The sequence below is a fragment of the Scomber japonicus genome, chromosome 16 (genome assembly GCF_027409825.1).
Source record: "Scomber japonicus isolate fScoJap1 chromosome 16, fScoJap1.pri, whole genome shotgun sequence".
Taxonomy (NCBI): domain Eukaryota; kingdom Metazoa; phylum Chordata; class Actinopteri; order Scombriformes; family Scombridae; genus Scomber; species Scomber japonicus.
The window spans coordinates 492,165-513,479 of NC_070593.1; the positions used below are offsets into that span (position 1 = coordinate 492,165).

A 21,315-nucleotide genomic window follows, 5' to 3' on the forward strand; every position below is an offset into this window, starting at 1 on the left:
AGTGACCCAAAGAACAAGATGGCGGGTACAAGCGGCCGAAATGAGCTTCCTCCGTAGGCTGGCTGGGCTCTCCCTTAGAGATAGGGTGAGAAGCTCAGTTATCCGGGAGGAGCTCGGAGTAGACCCGCTGCTCCTCCGCGTTGAGAGGAGCCAGATGAGGAGGCTCGGGCATCTAGTCAGGATGCCTCCCGGACGCCTCCCTGGTGAGGTGTTCAGGGCCCGTCCCACCGGTAGGAGACCCAGGACACGCTGAAGAGACTATGTCTCTCGGCTGGCCTGGGAACGCCTCGGGATCCCCCGGGAAGAGCTGGACGAAGTGTTTGGGGAGAGGGAAGTCTGGGCTTCCTGCTTAGGCTGCTACCCCCGCGACCCGACCAGGATAAGAGGAAGAGGACGGTAAGTAACAGTTTTTTTGCTGATCTTAATTTCCTACAATTAACTGACAAGGACAGAGACCCTTTAGAAACGGCAATAAAAATAGAGGAGATCTCTCAAGCAATAAAAAGCATGCCACCAAATAACTCCCCCGGGCTAGATGGACTGCCTGCTGATTTTTATAGAACATTTGAAGATATTATAAGCCCTATGTTGCTCAAGATTTACTCTGATGCATTTAAAGCTGGCACCTTACCACAGTCTATGCACACTGCAGTTATATCTTTCATTCACAAAAAGGGGAAAGATGATTTAGACCCTAGTGGCTATCGATTTATTTCTTTACTCAACTGTGATCAAAGATCTTGGCAAAAGTCATTGGAAGTATAATTCATATGGACCAATCAGGCTTCATCCCAAACCGCTATACCTCCGATAATACTAGACGGCTAGTCAATTTACAGTATTTAGTATACGACTCCATCCATCCAACAATTGATATGTCACTAGATGCTGTTAAGTGTTGTGTCAGTGTTGTCCTGCAGAGGGCAGCAAACACCTGCCAACACTGAGTCAGAAGCTCTGTGAGAGAGGAAGATGAGTCTTTCTGAGATGAAGATGTTCCTGTTACACTGAACAATAATCAGCTGTCCAATCACAGCTTGGAGGCAGAGCCGTGGGCGGAGCTTATCAACAGCAGCAGAGGTGAAGTCAAACATGACAGACAGCCTTTGACTATGAAGTTACACACATATTGATATAGTGACCATGTTGGTGTCTTATAACACTGAACTGTTGTTCAGGTGAACACTGTGATGTCACTGATGAAACTAGATATTGATTCTTCTTCTCAGGAGAGTCACATACTAAAGGGTTAGGGTTAGGTAACCCTTCACTTTTAAATTCTTACCTTCCATCAGCAGGTTTTCCATCTTTAATGTCAATAGGACGATCCATAGACCAGTCACTCTTCATGGACACACAGCTGGGTTCAGGAGAGTCTGCTCTCTGCTGCTGCATCCTGATACTAAATAAAATAAAAAGCATGAAGTTAAAACCAAAGAAATGAAGGATTGACCAGTTTGAGCCCTGAGCATCTCTATCGACCTCCAGAGTGGTCCCACCTCTGCTTTCAGTTCCACGTCCACCTTGTTACGGTTCGAGTTGTCTGAACCAGGATCCTCCTGCTCCACCCCACATAACACAGGAGGTATATTGAGACCAAACAGCCAACAGACCAGTTTTAAATTCCTACCTTCCATCAGCAGGTTTTCCATCTTTAATGTCAATAGGACGATCCATAGACCAGTCACTCTTCATGGACACACAGCTGGGTTCAGGAGAGTCTGCTCTCTGCTGCTGCATCCTGATACTAAATAAAATAAAAAGCATGAAGTTAAAACCAAAGAAATGAAGGATTGACCAGTGTGAGCCCTGAGCATCTCTATCGACCTCCAGAGTGGTCCCACCTCTGCTTTCAGTTCCACGTCCACCTTGTGACGGTTTGAGTTGTTTTTTTCCTTTTTCTTTAGTTAGACTAAATAAGATGCCAGCCAGGTCTCTCTCCTGGCACGTAAGATTTTAGATTACAAACCCCACACAAGGACGAACCTTTTTCACTTGGCGATTCAGTTAAAAAAAAAAAAAAAAAAAAAAAAAGTCAATAAAGTAAATTGTGTGTGTGAGCCAGTGACGTGCGGTCAGGGTAGGCAGACCGGCTGAAAGCAGTCTGATCCTGTCTATTGGTTTTTCTGTATTAAAGCTGTTTCCATTTAACCTGTCAGTGTTGTCTGAACCTGGATCCTCCTGCTCCGCCCCACATAACACAGGAGGGTTATTCAGACCAAACAGCCAACAGACCAGTTTTAAATTCCTACCTTCCATCAGCAGGTTTTCCATCTTTAATGTCAATAGGACGATCCATAGACCAGTCACTCTTCATGGACACACAGCTGGGTTCAGGAGGGTCTGCTCTCTGCTGCTGCATCCTGATACAACCAAACAACAAATCAAAGAGTTTAAAAAGATGAATTTTGAGCAGACTGTCAGCAGCTGAAGTTTTAGAAGCAGAATGAAAATCAGTAAGAAGACAGTGGATGAGAAACGTTCTCCAGTTCATCAAAATGTCATCTGATGAAAGATGCTGTCTCATCTTAGTTGATTAGTTGACTAATCAGTGGTTGAGCTCTTTGTTAACTCACAAAGTTAGTAGTTCATTCTGACTTATTGTGACTTATTATTCAGTAGTTGAGTGTCAGATGTGACAGTGAGTGTGAATAATGATGGTGGAGTGATGTGAGTGGAGAACAGTGATGGACAGTTAGAGATCCTCATCTCACCTCTGAGCTTTGGTCTGGCTGTCATGTTCCCCACACAGAGAGCTTTTAGAGGGAGGGACTCCCTCCTCTCTGTCCTCACACTGATCCATAGCAGAGAAACAGCTGCTGGGAGAGCTGCACTCACTCACTACAACATGGAAGATGTTCAGCTGCTCAGTTCACATCCAGTCACAGAGACTTTGGAGCTTCAGCTGTGGAGGAAACACAGAGAGAGAAGATGCTGCTGATTCTCCTTCATCAGTCCATCTCATGTGAGGCTGCTGTCACTTCATCATCACTTCACTGTCAAAGTCTACAAACATCAAATGTTCTTCTACTGACAGCTGGAGGAGGGACCACACCACCATCATCCATTACAAACAGCCAGGAAACAAACATCTGACAGGCTGCTGCTCAACATCAGCTAAACCAATCAGCTGATAGATTTTAGGAGACGGGAGGTGAAGACACATGAGTGTGTCTACATGAAAGGAGCTGAGGTGGAACAGGTGAACAGCTTCAGGTTCCTGCATCACTGACTCTCTACTGTTCTCTGATGCTCTGAACATCAGCTGTTTCTATTATTTAGTCCACCCTCATTGATTGAGTCTATATATATATATATATATTTTTTTGTGTCAGCCTTTTATTTTACTGTGTGGACATTAAACATGTTCATGATGATCATTTGTTAAAACACATTTTAGATTTGACAATATCAACTTCACCTTGAATGATCATCAGTACATTTCCTGTCACATGACCTGCTCCACTCCAAGGTTACACCACTCCAAGGTTACACCAAACATCTACATTAAAACTGTAGTCAGAGGAAGCTTCACCTGGGTAATCTCAACAGCAGAATGATCGTAGAAATATTATAGAAGCCTTATAGTAATATAAATAATATAAATAGTAATACTAGAGGCAGCAGTGTCTCTTCTTTATGAAACATGACACCACATTCATCAGAAGAACTGAGTGAATGAGAAAAGTCAGTTTGATCAGTTAATGAACATTTTAAATGATGAAGAGGCAGCAACACAAACATCAGTCTTCATCATCCTCCTCTCAACACTAACAGCAGCTTTTTACTGTCAAATCACTGAAAACTTACCCAAGCTTCACACGGAGAGAATATCTGTGACACAGAAGTGAAAGTCAAAAACTGGGCGATGCAAGAAGGTCCCGTTGTAAACTGAGACGGTTGTGTACAGCAGTGTGAATGTTGTAATAATATCCTGTTTATTTATAGCTCATTACATCTCTGTGGACGTATTGCTGCGCTGTTTATATGAACAAAATACAGCGAAATGCATTTAATCAACTGGTACTGGTACATCAGTAGGTAACATGACTCAAACTGGTTTCCTGACTTCTGAACTGGAAAGAGTCAAACTCGGGTGTGACGTCATTCCCACCTCCAGGAATGCAGCGCGAGCACAGAGAACAGCTGGACCTCCAGAGATCAGCTGATCCTCCAGAGATCCTGCAGAAGTAAAACACACTTCTGTCTGTGAGGATGATGAATCTAAAAGCAACAACAGTTCAACTAGTTTCTAGATCCTGGAAATGAGTTCAAACATTCAGCAGGCTTCATATTATTACTACTAACAGTACTGGAAGAAGTACTCTGATACTTTACTGCAGTAAAACTATTAATACACTAAAGTACAAATACTCCATTACAAATAAAAGTACTGCAGTATTATAGTGATGTAGTATGCAGTATTACAGTAAAAGTACTGCAGTATTATAGTGATGTAGTATGCAGTATTACAGTAAAAGTACTGCAGTATTATAGTGATGTAGTATGCAGTATTACAGTAAAAGTACTGCAGTATTATAGTGATGTAGTATGCAGTATTACAGTAAAAGTACTGCAGTATTATGAGTGGTGTAGTATGCAGTATTACAGTAAAAGTACTGCAGTATTATGAGTGGTGTAGTATGCAGTATTACAGTAAAAGTACTGCAGTATTATGAGTGGTGTAGTATGCAGTATTACAGTAAAAGTACTGCAGTATTATAGTGATGTAATATGCAGTATTACAGTAAAAGTACTGCAGTATTATAGTGATGTAGTATGCAGTATTACAGTAAAAGTACTGCAGTATTATAGTGATGTAGTATGCAGTATTACAGTAAAAGTACTGCAGTATTATAGTGATGTAGTATGCAGTATTACAGTAAAAGTACTGCAGTATTATAGTGATGTAGTATGCAGTATTATAGTAAAAGTACTGCAGTATTATAGTGATGTAGTATGCAGTATTACAGTAAAAGTACTGCAGTATTATAGTGATGTAGTATGCAGTATTACAGTAGAAGTACTGCAGTATTATGAGTGATGTAGTATGCAGTATTACAGTAAAAGTACTGCAGTATTATAGTGATGTAGTATGCAGTATTACAGTAAAAGTACTGCAGTATTATAGTGATGTAGTATGTAGTATTACAGTAAAAGTACTGCAGTATTATAGTGATGTAGTATGCAGTATTACAGTAAAAGTACTGCAGTATTATAGTGATGTAGTATGCAGTATTATAGTAAAAGTACTGCAGTATTATAGTGATGTAGTATGCAGTATTACAGTAAAAGTACTGCAGTATTATAGTGATGTAGTACGCAGTATTACAGTAAAAGTACTGCAGTATTATAGTGATGTAGTATGTAGTATTACAGTAAAAGTACTGCAGTATTATAGTGATGTAGTATGTAGTATTACAGTAAAAGTACTGCAGTATTATGAGTGATGTAGTATGCAGTATTACAGTAAAAGTACTGCAGTATTATAGTGATGTAGTATGCAGTATTACAGTAAAAGTACTGCAGTATTATAGTGATGTAGTATGCAGTATTACAGTAAAAGTACTGCAGTATTATAGTGATGACATCATTAGATGTTTAAATCTCTGATATTAATCCAACAGACAAACATTAAATCAGTTTTGTGCGATATCGTTTATTTCCTGTCTGCTGTGAAACAAACTAAAACATATTTACATCATGTACAAATAAACAGGAAGTGCTGTGCGGCGGCTCGTCACTGCTTCCTGAAGCCTCTCAGGATCGGATAAATGTTCTCAAACGCTTCGTAGATCTCTGCTCGCTCTTTAGCTCCTGGAATATAACCAGATCAAAGAACTTCACTTCATTTAACAAGACTGAGAGAAATGACCTCATCTCACAACTATGGGATGTTTATTTTATAACTGATCTTCATCTTTAATCACCGGTCAGAACGACTTTCCCCGACACAAAGATGAGCAGGACGATGCGAGGTTTCACCATCCTGTAGATGAGTCCAGGAAACAGCTCCGGCTCATAACTGGAAACATTCAGAATAAACCGACTGAAGGTTTAAATGTGTTTCACTAATGATGAAAATATAAAGTTAACATGACTAAATACATTTATTTATTTATGTTTAATTCTTTTATAAAATGATGGAGTGGGAGTTTTATAAAAAGAGGTTTTGTGTCATATGAAGGATATTTATGTTCATCAGCTGTTCTCAAAGGTTTTGATGCTCAATAGATTTATTATCAACTTATTAGTTTTAAGGCAAGAAGATAAATTATTAATAATAACTTTTAAATGATTTCAGTGTTCATCGCCTGCTGGTGTGTGAGGACCGGTACCAGCTGGTGTGTGAGGACCGGTACCAGCTGGTGTGTGAGGACCGGTACCTGCTGAACTGCTGGTGTGTGAGGACCGGTACCAGCTGGTGTGTGAGGACCGGTACCTGCTGGTGTGTGAGGACCGGTACCTGCTGGTGTGTGAGGACCGGTACCTGTTGGTGTGTGAGAACCGGTACCAGCTGATGTGTGAGGACCGGTACCTGCTGGTGTGTGAGGACCGGTACCTGCTGGTGTGTGAGGACCGGTACCAGCTGGTGTGTGAGGACCGGTACCTGCTGGTGTGTGAGGACCGGTACCTGCTGGTGTGTGAGGACCGGTACCTGCTGATGTGTGAGGACCGGTACCTGCTGATGTGTGAGGACCGGTACCTGCTGGTGTGTGAGGACCGGTACCTGCTGGTGTGTGAGGACCGGTACCTGCTGAACTGCTGGTGTGTGAGGACCGGTACCTGCTGGTGTGTGAGGACCGGTACCTGCTGGTGTGTGAGGACCGGTACCTGCTGGTGTGTGAGGACCGGTACCTGCTGGTGTGTGAGGACCGGTAACTGCTGGTGTGTGAGGACCGGTACCTGCTGGTGTGTGAGGACCGGTACCTGCTGGTGTGTGAGGACCGGTACCTGCTGAACTGCTGGTGTGTAAGGGACCGGTACCTGCTGGTGTGTGAGGACCGGTACCTGCTGGTGTGTGAGGACCTGTACCTGCTGAACTGCTGGTGTGTGAGGACCGGTACCAGCTGGTGTGTGAGGACCGGTACCTGCTGGTGTGTGAGGACCGGTACCTGCTGGTGTGTGAGGACCGGTACCTGCTGAACTGCTGGTGTGTGAGGACCGGTACCTGCTGAACTGCTGGTGTGTAAGGGACTGGTACCTGCTGGTGTGTGAGGACCGGTACCTGCTGGTGTGTGAGGACCTGTACCTGCTGAACTGCTGGTGTGTGAGGACCGGTACCAGCTGGTGTGTGAGGACCGGTACCTGCTGGTGTGTGAGGACCGGTACCTGCTGAACTGCTGGTGTGTGAGGACCGGTACCTGCTGGTGTGTGAGGACCGGTACCTGCTGGTGTGTGAGGACCGGTACCTGCTGGTGTGTGAGGACCGGTACCTGCTGAACTGCTGGTGTGTGAGGACCGGTACCTGCTGAACTGCTGGTGTGTGAGGACCGGTACCTGCTGAACTGCTGGTGTGTGAGGACCGGTACCTGCTGGTGTGTGAGGACCGGTACCTGCTGAACTGCTGGTGTGTGAGGACCAGTCCCTCCAGTCTGATGGGGAAGCAAACGTCACAGCTCGCCACCATGTTCTGGATCTTAAAGTCCAGGAAGCGAGCGGGGAAACCGAGCTTCTGCACCACACGGGCGTACTTCCTGGCTGCCAGCCGCGACTGCTCCTCACTGCACACACACACACACACACACACACGTGAGAGTGGGGGGGGGGGTTAACACACACACACACACACACACACACACACACACACACACACACACACACACACACAGGTGAGGGGGGTTACGGACCTCTTGGCTCCGGTACAGACCATCTTCCCCGAGCTGAAGATCAGCGCGGTGGTTCTTGGCTCGCGGATCCTCATGATGACCGCTGCAAAACGCTGAGACACAAAACCAGACCCAGACCAGAACCAGAACATCTGCTCATTAACCAACCAACCACTCACTTCTGGTTCATTCAATAATCAATGTGATCATCAATCAGCTGATCAACGTTTTAGTGTCAAAAACTGAAATATTACAGTCAAAGTTTCCTGAAGCCTGAAATTAATCTGCAGATATTCAGTTCACATCAGTTTCACTTTCTGAGAAACTGAATTAAACTTTACTCTACTCATGTTGTCGTGGTGAGTATAACCAACAACTAACTGAATATTAGCTGCATGCCGACATTCACAAGAGCTGAAAATAGATAATATGTCCAAAAAAAACACCCCTTCAGCACATCAGCTGTGAGAAACAGGAGGAAGCAGGTTTTGGTACCTTTGGGTTGTACTCAGCATTTCTTGCTTGAAGGGCGATAAACTTCAGATCCAGAGGACAGCCGAGGTTCACTGTGGAGACGATGTTCCTGCGCGCACACACACACACACACACACGCACACACACTTTATTAAAGGGACATTCTGCTTTATCGTGGCTGCTGAGCCTCCAACAGGTTTCCACATAAACCTGACTTTAACTAACTGCACAGAGTGTGTTTCCATGACAACCTGCCAGCTGACCGAAGCACCCACATATTCACATACATACACGTATGAGGCTGAAGGTCAACTGTAGGGAAAATAAACACAGCGTTTCACCTACACAACCGCCGTGAGAGCTGTGTTCACATTCTCTGCAGTAAGTCAGACCTGGTCTCAGTGGGTGTTGGGCTCCATCAGGGCTGTCCCTGGTCTCTGATCCTGTTTGTGATCTTCATGGACAGAGTTTGAAGGTGCAGCCGGGGGGAGGAGAGAGCCCAGTTTGGGGACCTCAGAATCACCTCTCTGCTGTTTGTGGTTGATGTTGTTCTGTTGGACTCTACAGGTGAAGTCCTCCAACAGGCTCTGGGATGGTTTGCAGCTGAGTGTGAAGCGGTCGGGATGAGAGTCAGCACCTCCACATCTGACACCATGGTGCTCTGCTGGTAAATGATGGGCTTGGGAGGGGAGGGAGGGGGGGTAGACTTGGAGCGTGAGATTGACAGGCGGATCGGTGCAGCATGTCTTGCAGGTGTTGCACCGGACCGTCCTGGTGAAGAAGGAGCTGAGCCTGAAGGTGAAGCTCTTGATTTACCGGTCTACGTTCCAACCCTCACCTCTGGTCACGAGCTTCAGGTAGTGAAAGAATGAATAAGATTGCAGATACAATGGCGCGCAGGTGGTCGAGTGGTTAGAGCACATGCCATATACACAGCTGAACCTGGTTCGAATCCCGGTCGGAGGTCCTTTGCTGCATGTCACACTCCCACCCTTCCATGTTTTCTGTCGGTCTACTGATAAATAAAAGCATCTATGCCAACAAACTTTAAAAAAGAAAAAAAGAGTTAAGGCATGCAGGGGAGGCTAGGAGTAGAGCTGCTGCTCCTTCACATGGAAAGGAGCCAGCTGAGGTGGTTTGGGCTCCTGGTCAGGATCCTCCTGGACACCCCCCTTTAGAGGAGTTCCAGGTCCAGCTGGGAGGAGACCCAGAACACACTGGAGGGATTACATATCTCTGCTGGTCTGGGAGCAGCTTGGGATCCTCCAGGAGGAGCTGATGAGCGTAGCTGGAGAGGAGGTCTGGGTCACATTGCTTAACCTGATCCCACCACGACCCGGCCCCGGATAAGCAGCAGAAAATGGATGGATGGAATTTCATATACTTTATGGATTCATTACATACAAAGTGAAATATTTCAAGCCTTTAATTAAATATTGATGATTATTGCATACAGTTAATGAAAACCCAAAATTCAGTATCTCAGAAAATTAGAATATTACATAAGACCAATAAAAAACAAGGTCTTCTGAAAAGTATGTTCATGTATATGCACTCAGTACTTGGTTGAGGCTCCTATTGCATGAATTACTGCATCAATGCGGCGTGGCATGAAGGCCATCAGCCTGTGGTACTGCTGAGGTGTTATGGAAGCCCAAGTTGCTTCGATTCAGTTCATCTCCAACCTGGATTATTTGCCTCTCCTCTCTTCCTCCAGACTCTGGGACCTTGATTTCCAAATGAAATGCAAAACTTACTTTCATCTGAAAAGAGGACTTTGGACCACTGAGCAACAGACCAGTTCTTTTTCTCCTTAGCCCAGGTAAGACGCTTCTGACGTTGTCTCTGGTTCAGGAGTGGCTTGACACGAGGAATGCAGTTGTAGCTCGTGTCCTGGATACGTCTCTTAGTGCACTGACTCCCGCCTCAGTTCACCTCAGTTCACTCCCTATGAAGTTTTGAATGGCCTTTGCGTGACAATCCTCTCACGACTGCGGTTCTCCCTGTTGCTTGTGCACCTTTTCCTTCCACTCAACTGTCTATGAACATGCTTGGATACAGCACTCTGTGAACATCCAGCAATGCCTTTTTGAGGCTCATCCTCCTTGTGGACGGTGTCAATGACTGAACCAGACAGAGATCATTTAAAGGCTCAGGAAACCTTTGCAGGTGTCTGGAGTTGATTAGCAGATCAGAGTGTGACACTGAGTCGACATTATTTAACTTTTTCACAATATTCTAATTTTCTGAGATATTGAATTCTGTGTTTTCATGAGCTGTGAACTATAATCATCAGGATTAAAACAAGCCATGAAATATTTCACTTTGTGTGTAATGAATCTATGAATATATGAATTTCACTTTTTAAATTGAAGTACTGAACTGAATGAACGTTTCTACAAAATTCTAATTTAATGAGGTTCACCTGTATGTGATCATGTGTACAGTGTAAATAATCTTTATTTACAGGAAATTGGGGGGGGAGTGACATGCCGGTCTGCTGGCCGGGACTCGACCGGGGTTCGCTGCGTACATGGCTGCGCTCTTAACTGCACCCAGTGTAAATTATTTAATGTGTTTTACTTTAAATGAGCAGAATTAGTTTGAGACCGTACAGACCATGTCAGCGCTGCGTTCAGGAATCATTATTATTATTACTGACGTACTGCAGCTGTGGGATGATTCCTGACCTCTCCGTCACAGGGGTCATCGGGGTCATGGGGGTCATGGGGGTCATGGGATAGAAGGGGGAGGTGCCCGTCCCCGGCCCCGGCATGGACGACCCCTGTGTGGGGTCAGCTGTCACTGCTGTGGGATTCTGGGAGCTGTAGTCCAGACCGATGCCGCTGTCCTGAGACTCGTTCAGAGTCCGCTCCTCCGCTGCTTCACCTGAAACCAAACGTCATGACATCATACAGGTGAGCTCCGCCCCCGTGACCTCACACACACCTCGCCCCCTCAACAGTGATGTCATACCGGTGATTGCCCGGCTCGACTGGTCCTGCGCGCTGAGCTCATCGGGTAGAAAACTGAGGTCCAGGTCATCGCTGGGCGGCGCCCCCTTCAGGGCGGAGGAGTCCTGCAGCGGGGGGGCGGGGCTCTGCAGGCCAAGCTCCTCCCCCAGCATGAAGTCTGAGTCCTGCAGAGAAACAGGAGACCTCAACCCTGCACACTAAACCCCCAAAACCAACAGCACACTGGCTGATGTTCATTCTTGATGGAAAACTCCAGAACAGCTACTTGATGGACTCGTGAGATTATTCTTATTTATTCTTTAGTCGTATATTCTTTGTGAATTATGTGGTTTGTTTTATTTATATCTGAAGATCTTTACTATAAACTGGATTTTATTGTTCTGGTTCTGTGTGTCAGTAAAGTTGAATACAGGACTGTGACTAAAGTCGTGAATATGTTGAAATCATTTACGTTATAATTTCCCACAGCCCAAAGTGTCTTTAAATGCCTCTTCCTGTTTGATCAACAGTCAAAACACAAAGATTCAGTTTTCTGTCACATTTAACAAACAGAAAATCATAAATTCTCCAACTTTTAGTATTTTAACATCATTATTTGTTTGTCCATAAAGTTACCAGACAGACAGACACTGAAATTAAAACCACTGCTTCCTGCTTGTAATCTTTTTTAACTTTTTTTATCTAAATCATATCTTTTCTGATGTTTGATGACTCATCCTGAACTCAGCAGTTTACAAACATTAATCTGATTAAATGAAGATTAGATTTGAATCTGTAACATGTGGAGCTTCACAGACAGAAGACACAAACTTTAAGTTGCTCTTTAACTCAAAGGAAACATGAAAATGTTTTAAATTCAGTTTGAGACTCTTTGGTTTAATGTTGAGTTCATTAAATAAAGGAACTTAAATTAGAATTCATTTAGTCAAATATTAAATATTGTAATAAAACATTAAATCAAAGAGACAGACTTCATGTTTAATGTTTGATCTGCTTCACACCAGACAGGTTTAAATAAAGTTTTGGGGAGGACCAATCAGCTGAGTCTCTACTCACATTTGCAATGGAGTCATCGAAGTACCGCTCCAACGCCGACTCGTCCATGACTGCTCAGACTGGATCCAGAGTCTTCCAGGATCCAGGATCTTCCAGGACCTGGATCCTGGCTGAGAGCTGCACAGCTGCATCTAATCCTCGTCATCACTGAGGAGCTTCATGTGTGTCAGCAGGAAGCTCCAACCTCACACCTCCAACCTAACCCTAACCCTAACAATCAGAACCAGAGTTACTCAGGTCCAATCAAATGTCAAACAGGAAGTAAAAACTTTAATTAGATTATTATATAAATATTATTTATTACAATAATGTCACACAGTCTGAGGTACTAGTACTTTACTGTAGTACAGTTAGAGGTACTAGTACTTTACTGCAGTACAGTTAGAGGTACTAGTACTTTACTGTAGTACAGTCAGAGGTACTAGTACTTTACTGCAGTACAGTTAGAGGTATTAGTACTTTTACTGTAATACTGAATACTACATCACTATAATACTGCAGTACTTTTACTGTAGTACTGTATCAGAGTACTTCTTGCAGTACTGTGTAGTAATAATATGAAGCAGCTGCAGTTCATCCTCCCGCCAGCAGGTGGAGACCTGCTGACGTCAAACACTCAACGAGGGGGACTTTGCGCATGCGCACCAGCAGTAAACAAACCGGCATGGCAGCGTGAAGTGAAACAGCTGATAGTTTATTGATTACTGATCAAACAGCTGATAGTTTATTGATTATTGATCTTTTCTGATGATGCTGTGAAATCTGAGATGAAGGAAGATGGAAACTGTGAGGAAACGACTGGCTGAGTTTACACTGGAGGCTCACGGTGAGACAAGTACTACTACACTAGTACTACTACACTAGTACTACTGTACTACTACACTAGTACTACTGTAGTACTACTGTAGTACTACACTAGTACTAGTGTAGTAGTAGTAGGAGTACTGTAATTACTACTGTATTACTACTGTAGTACTACAGTAGTACTAGTGTAGTAGTACTAGTGTAGTACTACTACACTAGTACTACTGTAGTACTACACTAGTACTAGTGTAGTAGTAGAAGTACTGTAATATTACTACTGTACTACTACTGTACTACTACTGTAGTACTACTGTAGTATTACTGATTCTACATTAGTACTATTACTACTACAATACCACTGTACTACTGATGATTTGTATTAGTATTATTCAGTCAGTATTTGTGATGTCACATTTATCAGAAATATGAGAGTAAATAAATAATAACTCTGACGTCATTTCAGCAGATTTTAAGGTTTTAGAAACAAACAGAAAACTGAGTCCAGCAGCTCTGAGACCTCAAACTGCATCATCAGCGTCTGGCTGTCAGTTATTAAATCAATCACAGATCAGATCACATTTTACATCCTGATCACTGATTGGTTATTGATCACCTTCAGATCTGTACCTGAACCAATCAGTGCCTTACCTGGAGGGGTCACCTGACCCGCTGCACTTCTACCGCGACTGGATTGGTCCAAACAAACCCTGCATCATCCGCAACGCCTTCAACCATTGGCCGGCTCTGACCAGGTGGACGCCGGCGTACCTGAGGTCAGGAAGCCCCGCCCCCTCCACCTGCTTGCACCTCTTCTTCTTCTGTGGTGATGTCATCAGCTTCCTGTGTTCCTCTCTCTCAGGGAGAAGGTGGGGTCAAAGGTCATCAGCGTGGCGGTGACGCCCAACGGTTACGCCGACGCTGTGAGCGGAGATCGATTCATGATGCCTGAAGAGCGACAGATGAGCTTCTCCTCAGTGCTCGACATCATCGAAGGAAAGGTGACACACACACACACACACACACACACACACACACACACACACACACACACACACACATACACACACATACACACACACACACACACATACACACACATACACACACACACACACACACACACACACAACCTCACAGACAACCAGGAACCAGGAGCCTTTAAAGTAACTCTGAGACCATTCAGTACTTTTGTTGCTTTTATATCATTTAAATGACATTTGCACCATTTTATACCAAAAGACTGAATGCTCCTGAACATGTCAAATGGTGTAACCACAGTAGAATGATAGATATTAAATATGTGATCAGCTACAGTGTGTTTAAGTGGACTTATACTAATAATGACTTCATTTAAAACATGTAAATGTTTCCTGGTCTCCATGGTAACCAGATGAAATGTAATATTTAGAACAATAGTATTCCATTAGCTTTATTTAATATAAAAGTTATAATGTAAGATCATGCCAAATTAGTTGGTGTGTGTGTGTGTGTGTGTGTGTGTGTGTGTGTGTGTAGGTGGAGAAGCGTGGTGTATTCTACATACAGAAGCAGTGCTCTAACCTCGTAGATGAGCTTCCTGAGCTGACGGACGACGTGGAGCCGCACGTCTCCTGGATGAGCACAGCGCTCGGTGAGTCCCTACTGAGCATGCTCAGACCGCTGCACACGCTGAGGCCCTACTGAGCATGCTCAGACCGCTGCACACGCTGAGGCCCTACTGAGCATGCTCAGACCGCTGCACACGCTGAGTCCCTACTGAGCATGCTCAGACCGCTGCACACGCTGAGTCCCTACTGAGCATGCTCAGACCGCTGCACACGCTGAGGCCCTACTGAGCATGCTCAGACCGCTGCACACGCTGAGGCCCTACTGAGCATGCTCAGACCGCTGCACACGCTGAGGCCCTACTGAGCATGCTCAGACCGCTGCACACGCTGAGTCCATGCTTCACTAATGGATAAATGTAGTACTGCAGTATTTTAGTGGTACTGCAGTATTTCAGTAGTACTGCAGTATTTTAGTGGTACTGCAGTATTTCAGTGGTACTGCAGTATTTCAGTAGTACTGCAGTATTTCAGTAGTACTGCAGTATTTCAGTAGTACTGCAGTATTTCAGTAGTACTGCAGTATTTCTGTAGTACTGTAGTATTCCAGTAGTACTGCATGATATCTAACAGTACAGACGTCTGCAGCTCAGCTTCATGTCTCTGTTCTCATCAGTTTTTCTTCTTTTAGGAAAGTTTCCAGACGCTGTGAACTTTTGGCTCGGAGAGGAGAGCGCTGTCACCTCCAGTAAGACCTGAGCACACTGACCCATCACATGACCCGTCACATGACTCATCACATGACCCGTCACACGACCCGTCACATGACCCGTCACATGACCCGTCACGACCCGTCACATGACCTGTCACACAACCCGTCACACGACCCGTCACATGACCCATCACATGACCCATCACACGACCCATCACATGACCCATCACATGACCCGTCACATGACCCGTCACATGACCCGTCACATGACCCGTCACACGACCCGTCACATGACCCGTCACACGACCCGTCACACGACCCGTCACATGACCCGTCACATGACCCATCACATGACCCGTCACATGACTCATCACATGACCCATCACATGACCGTCACACTGACCCGTCACACGACCCGTCACATGACCCGTCACATGTTCTATGTTCTATGTTTTGTGTTTCAGTGCACAAGGATCACTATGAGAATCTTTACTGTGTGATTTCTGGAGAGAAAACCTTCATCCTGCTGCCTCCGACAGACCGACCCTTCATCCCCTATGGTAACCATAGCAACCAACCTCCAGCCACTGCAGTAATCATGGCGACCACCCTCCATCCTTTGTAGTAACTATAGTAACCAACCTCCATACCTTCAGGTAGTCATAGTAACAACCCTGAAGACTCTACAGTAACCATAGTAACCCCTCTGCAGACTCTACAGTAACCATGGTAACCCCTTTGCAGGCTCTACAGTAACCATAGTAACAACCCTGCAAACTCTACAGTAACCATAGTAACCCCTCTGCAGGCTCTACAGTAACCATGGTAACCCCTCTGTAGACTGTACAGTAACCATGGTAACCCCTCTGTAGACTGTGCAGTAACCACGGTAACCCCTCTGTAGACTGTGCAGTAACCATGGTAACCCTCTGTCTCAGGTGTGTATCAGCCGGCTGTTTACCGTCAGCAGGACGACGGTGAGTTCGAGGTCGTGGATCAGAGCGACTCTGAGAAGGTGCGTTCAAATGTCTGTAAGTCTCAGCGCTCTCTGATCTGTTTAAAACACTGCAGGTCAGCCTCTCACCCCCCCCCCATCTCTCCCCCGCCCCCTCCCCAGGTCCCGTGGATCCCTCTGGACCCTCTGGACCCAGACCTGGAGCGGTATCCGTCGTACCGGCGAGCTCGGCCGCTCCGCTGCAGCGTGAAGGCCGGAGAGATGCTCTACCTGCCGTCCCTCTGGTTCCACCACGTCCAGCAGTCCCACGGCTGCACCGCAGGTCAGAGATACACAACTACTACTACACAACAATTACACAACTACATAACAACTACACAACTACACACTAACTACACACCTACACACCAACTACTACACAACTACAACACAACTACACACCATCTACTACACAACTACACACCAACTACTACACAACTACACACCATCTACACAACTACACACCAACTACTACACAACTACACACCATCTACACAACAACTACACACTAGCTACACACTAGCTACACACTAGCTACACAACAACTACACACTAAAACAACTGAACCACATTAACACCATTTTCTCTCCTGCAGTGAACTTCTGGTACGACATGGAGTACGACATCAAGTATAACTACTTCCAGCTGCTGGAGACGCTGTCTGAGGTTACCGGGGCAACGTGACATCACAGCAGCTTCATGATGTCACCGGGGCAACGTGACATGATGTCATGGCGACGGTGTGACATCACAGCAGCTTCGTGATGTCATGGCGACGGCAGCTTCATGATGTCGTGGCGACGGCAGCTTCATGATGTCGTGGCGACGGTGTGACTGGTTTCCTGTTTGTGTGCGACAGCGACTGATCAATAAAGTTTGTTTGAAATGAAAAAACATGTCAGCGTGTGTGTGTGTGTGTGTGTGTGTGTCTGTGTGTGTGTGAGTGTGTGTGTGTGTGAGTGTGTGACTGATTTGAGTCCAATGATTCAGATTCTTACATCTAAATATTTTCTGGACAAAATGAGACAACACTTTAGTTTCCTGAAGTCCTCAAACGTCTCACAGATCTTCACTTCACTAAAAATAAATAAAATAATAAAGTTAAACATTAAAGAAGCTGAATCTGGAACAGCTGATCAGGAACGTGACGAGTCTTTTTGTTTTTAACCCAAACATGAACCAATGAGAAAGACTTTATTAAAGCAGAACAGAGAAAACAAACCAATCAGACAGCAGATAAAAAATTAAAAAAACAAAAAATCTCTGAAGGTCAAAGGTCAAAGGTCGTTATTCTTCTCCCCATATTCTTTTTTTCTCTTCTCCACAGTCGCTGCTTCTTATTGCATCATCATCATCATCATCATCATCATCATCACACTAGCAGTCCTGATTATCACTCAGTCCCTGTAAACACGAGCAAGGTGCAGATAAGCCCCCCCCCCCCCACTGTGAGATATGAACAATAACTTTATAACTGTCAGGATTCATAAATAAAATATAAACCAGCTGTGACTCTGATCTGTGAGGAGAGGAAGAGTCCTGGCCGGGACTCCTCTTCCAGGTCAGAGGTCAGGGGTCGGGGGTCAGGGGTTGGGGGTTGGGGGGGGTCGGCTGTGAGGTCTGAGCAGCGGGGGGGGGGGCGCCATAGTCCAGAATCCAGAGTCCAGATTCTCTTAAAATAACTCAAAATATATCTTTATATTCTTTAAACCAGAATCTGAGTCTGTTACATCATGGGAGCGCACACACACACGCACACACACGCACACACACACACACACACACACACACACACACACACACACACACACACACACACACACACACACACACAGTCAGTCGTCCTCGGCTCTGTAGATCGGTACATTGATGCTGTGGAAAGCCGGCACCCAGCGGTTGTCATGGAGACCGACGTTGCAGCCGGGCGCGTCCCTGTGGGTGCCATGGCAACACATCCAGTATCCGGGGCCGTACGGCAGCGCCTGGCAGAACGGTTTGTGGTGCCAGCGGCACAGCGACACGTCGCCCCGGCCGTACCGCTTCTTGCACTGCTTGCAGGGGTCGTCACGGTAACGGGGGTCGGACACCCAGAGCGAGTCCGCGGGCCGCACGCCGTACGTGTCGATGATGAACAGGAAGTAGCGGCAGCTGCACTTGAGGGCTGCGAGGCTCTGCGTGTCGAGCAGCAGCAGCACCTTCAGCAGCAGGTGGTGAGGAAGCAGCGACAGGTACGGCTGAGGCTCCAACAGCTGCTGCACACGCTGACGCACCTGCAGGAAGCCCCGCCGCGACGCCGTCACCGCGGCAACCGCATCCTCCACGCCACGCTGCTGCCTCTCTGAAAGGCTGGCACAGACGGGAGGGGGCCGCGGGGGGGCAGCGTCCAGGTCAAAGGTCATTCTAAGGTGAGAGGGGCGGGGCTTAGCGTCTGTGGGGGAGCGGGGCTGCGGATACAGGAACAACAAGCCGGGCAAAGGCTCCGCCCCCTCCGCCTGGGGGGGTGTTCCCGCCACGTCAGAGGAGGAGGGCGGGGCTAAGGCAGGAGGGGGCGGGGTCAGAGCTGAGGACTCTGTTCTTGGGGTTTCCGAGCAGCTGATTGGCTGAGCTGCCCGCAGTGATGACGAAGGTGGTGATGTCAGCGATGATGTCAGTGATGATGTCAGCGATGATGTCAAGGCTGCGGGGGAGCAGGGGGCGGGGCTTTGGTCCCCGGCGGCGAGCAGAACGCGTCCCACCGTCCTCCTCAGACCGTCTCTGTGGGACAGACCCTCCAGCTTGGCCACCATGTCTGACACCCGCACGACCTCTGGCTCCTCCCCCCTGACCTCTGATCCCTCCCCCCTGACCTCTGACCCCTCCCTGACCTCAGGGGGCGGGGCTCTGGACAGTGTGATGGAGGCGGAGCTTCTCTGCAGTGACGGTTTGTTTTCGGGTTGTTTTGCTCTCAGCTCGAGGAACGCCACCATGTCTCCCACCGACAGCTTCCTGTCCCCCTCCCCCTCCCCCTCCCCCTCCTCCTCGTCCCCCCCCTGAGGCGACGGTTTTTGAGCGTGGTCAGGAGAGTCCAGGATCCGGATCCTCAGGTCCTGCTGGAGGTTCTGGTTGCTTCTCCGGCGCCGCTTAGCGTTGGACGTTTCCTCCCAGCTTCCTTTGGCCTTCCCGGCTCGCTGCACGGAGCCGCCGGAGGTGCGTTCGCTGCCGCCTGCGGCATCCGAGCGTCCCGCCTCTGAGGTGAAGATGGCGATCTTCTCGCGGACGTGTCCGGGCTTGATGGCGGCCCAGATGTCCAGCGGCGCGTCGCCGTCCTCGTGGAACAGACGCGAATCGTTCTCGCAGGTCGACGGCGGCGAGGAGACGAGCTGCAGCGAACCGCCGGACGCCTTCAACCGCAGTGATGTCACCACGCTGCCGTTGCCGTGGGTGACGGCGTTGCCACGGCGCAGCGTGTTGGTGGAGATGACGCTGAGTGGGAGGCGGTTGCCATGGTTACCGCTCCCAGTCCTGAGCGGGCCCTGCTGACTCAGGAACACGGCGCTCCGCTCTGAGCGCGCCAGCTTCGGCTTCAGGTGCATGATGGTCCTGAAACAGACACATGTGACCTGGTCAGTGACTCTGGTCAGTGACGGTGGCCTCTTTGGGACATCTCACACTGTTGGTTTATCCTGATGATGTCATCACACCTGGATCCAGAGCGGCCTGTGATTGGGCGGCTGTGTGCAGAGGAGGAGGGACTTACCTCCACACTGTGAGCTGATTGGCTGCTGGTGGTCGTGGTTTGAGTGACAGCTGCTCAGCCTCACATCGCTCAGACATTCAGTAGCTCCGCCCACACAGGAAATGACACCCGCCTGGACTGACTCCGCCCCTCAAGATCCACACACACTGATGGAAAAAATACACACATTAATACACACACACACACACACACACACTTTCTGTAGAAAACTTTAACCTGGAAGTTTCACTTCCTGTTGATGAGTTTGTGAGTAACTGTACTACAGTAAAGTACTAGTACCTCTAACTATACTACAGTAAAGTATTAGTACCTCTAACTGTACTACAGTGAAGTACTAGTACCTCTAATTGTACTACAGTAAAGTACTAGTACCTCAAACTGTACTACAGTAAAGTACTAGTACCTCTAACTGTACTACAGTAAAGTACTAGTACCTCTAACTGTACTACAGTAAAGTACTAGTACCTTTAACTGTACTACAGTAAAGTACTAGTACCTCTAACTGTACTACAGTAAAGTACTAGTACCTTTAATTGTACTACAGTAAAGTACTAGTACCTCTAACTGTACTACAGTAAAGTACTAGTACCTTTAATTGTACTACAGTAAAGTATTAGTACCTCTAACTGTACTACAGTGAAGTACTAGTACCTCTAATTGTACTACAGTAAAGTACTAGTACCTCTAATTGTACTACAGTAAAGTACTAGTACCTCAAACTGTACTACAGTAAAGTACTAGTACCTCTAACTGTACTACAGTAAAGTACTAGTACCTCTAACTGTACTACAGTAAAGTACTAGTACCTCTAACTGTACTACAGTAAAGTACTAGTACCTCTAACTGTACTACAGTAAAGTACTAGTACTTCTTGGTTTGAACATTGTGTATTTCATAACTTATTAAATATGATCAGCTGACTGCATCACAGTTAATGTCAGCAGGAAGAAACAGACATAAACAAACAGACAGGAAACTAACTCACTATTAAACACCAGTCTACTAACTTTAGTAGCCACAAGCTAACTAGCATGCTACAAGCTGCGGCCGTCTGCAGCCATGATACACCTGGCTAACTGACTAGCCTGTGGAGCTAACTGCTACTTCAGCCAGCACAGAGCAGAGAAGGAGACACTCAGCGGGAGGAAGTGTCCTGCAGTCAGAAGTGTTTCTACATAAAGCTGTGAGAGT

General features: G+C 46.5%; 3 protein-coding genes across 3 annotated transcripts; 1 reads left to right on the forward strand and 2 right to left on the reverse strand.

Annotated features, from left to right (window-relative positions):
* Positions 1–5,740: 5,740 nt before the first annotated feature.
* On the reverse strand, positions 5,741–12,382 carry tbpl2 (TATA box binding protein like 2). The gene is made up of 8 exons (XM_053335993.1): positions 12,335–12,382; positions 11,280–11,442; positions 10,970–11,192; positions 8,325–8,412; positions 7,851–7,942; positions 7,557–7,724; positions 5,931–6,025; positions 5,741–5,817 (listed from the first exon to the last, which is right to left on the reverse strand). The coding sequence occupies exons 1-8, from the start codon at positions 12,380–12,382 to the stop codon at positions 5,741–5,743; spliced, it is 954 nt and encodes a 317-aa protein (XP_053191968.1).
* A 610-nt stretch (positions 12,383–12,992) lies between these two features.
* On the forward strand, positions 12,993–17,096 carry jmjd7 (jumonji domain containing 7). The gene is made up of 9 exons (XM_053335986.1): positions 12,993–13,160; positions 13,758–13,911; positions 13,998–14,136; positions 14,654–14,768; positions 15,374–15,430; positions 15,859–15,954; positions 16,333–16,409; positions 16,512–16,671; positions 16,984–17,096. The coding sequence occupies exons 1-9, from the start codon at positions 13,112–13,114 to the stop codon at positions 17,070–17,072; spliced, it is 936 nt and encodes a 311-aa protein (XP_053191961.1). The 5' UTR covers positions 12,993–13,111; the 3' UTR covers positions 17,073–17,096.
* A 735-nt stretch (positions 17,097–17,831) lies between these two features.
* On the reverse strand, positions 17,832–20,265 carry fbxo34 (F-box protein 34). The gene is made up of 2 exons (XM_053335958.1): positions 20,125–20,265; positions 17,832–19,967 (listed from the first exon to the last, which is right to left on the reverse strand). Exons 1-2 carry the CDS (start codon positions 20,199–20,201, stop codon positions 18,224–18,226), a joined length of 1,821 nt encoding a protein of 606 aa, XP_053191933.1. The 5' UTR covers positions 20,202–20,265; the 3' UTR covers positions 17,832–18,223.
* Between the last annotated feature and the right edge of the window lie 1,050 nt (positions 20,266–21,315).

Coding starts and splice junctions, on each gene's coding strand:
- fbxo34 (XM_053335958.1), bottom strand. CDS start 20,201: ATGTCTGAGCGATGTGAGGCTGAGCAGCTGTCACTCAAACCACGACCA. Junction 19,968..20,124: donor AATCAGCTCACAGTGTGGAG/GTAAGTCCCTCC, acceptor TGTCTGTTTCAG/GACCATCATGCACCTGAAGC.
- tbpl2 (XM_053335993.1), bottom strand. CDS start 12,382: ATGGACGAGTCGGCGTTGGAGCGGTACTTCGATGACTCCATTGCAAAT. Junction 11,443..12,334: donor TCGATGACTCCATTGCAAAT/GTGAGTAGAGAC, acceptor GTTTCTCTGCAG/GACTCAGACTTCATGCTGGG. Junction 6,026..7,556: donor ACACACCAGCAGTTCAGCAG/GTACCGGTCCTC, acceptor GAATGTTTCCAG/TTATGAGCCGGAGCTGTTTC.
- jmjd7 (XM_053335986.1), top strand. CDS start 13,112: ATGGAAACTGTGAGGAAACGACTGGCTGAGTTTACACTGGAGGCTCAC. Junction 15,431..15,858: donor GGAGAGCGCTGTCACCTCCA/GTAAGACCTGAG, acceptor TTTGTGTTTCAG/TGCACAAGGATCACTATGAG. Junction 16,410..16,511: donor ATCAGAGCGACTCTGAGAAG/GTGCGTTCAAAT, acceptor CCCCCTCCCCAG/GTCCCGTGGATCCCTCTGGA.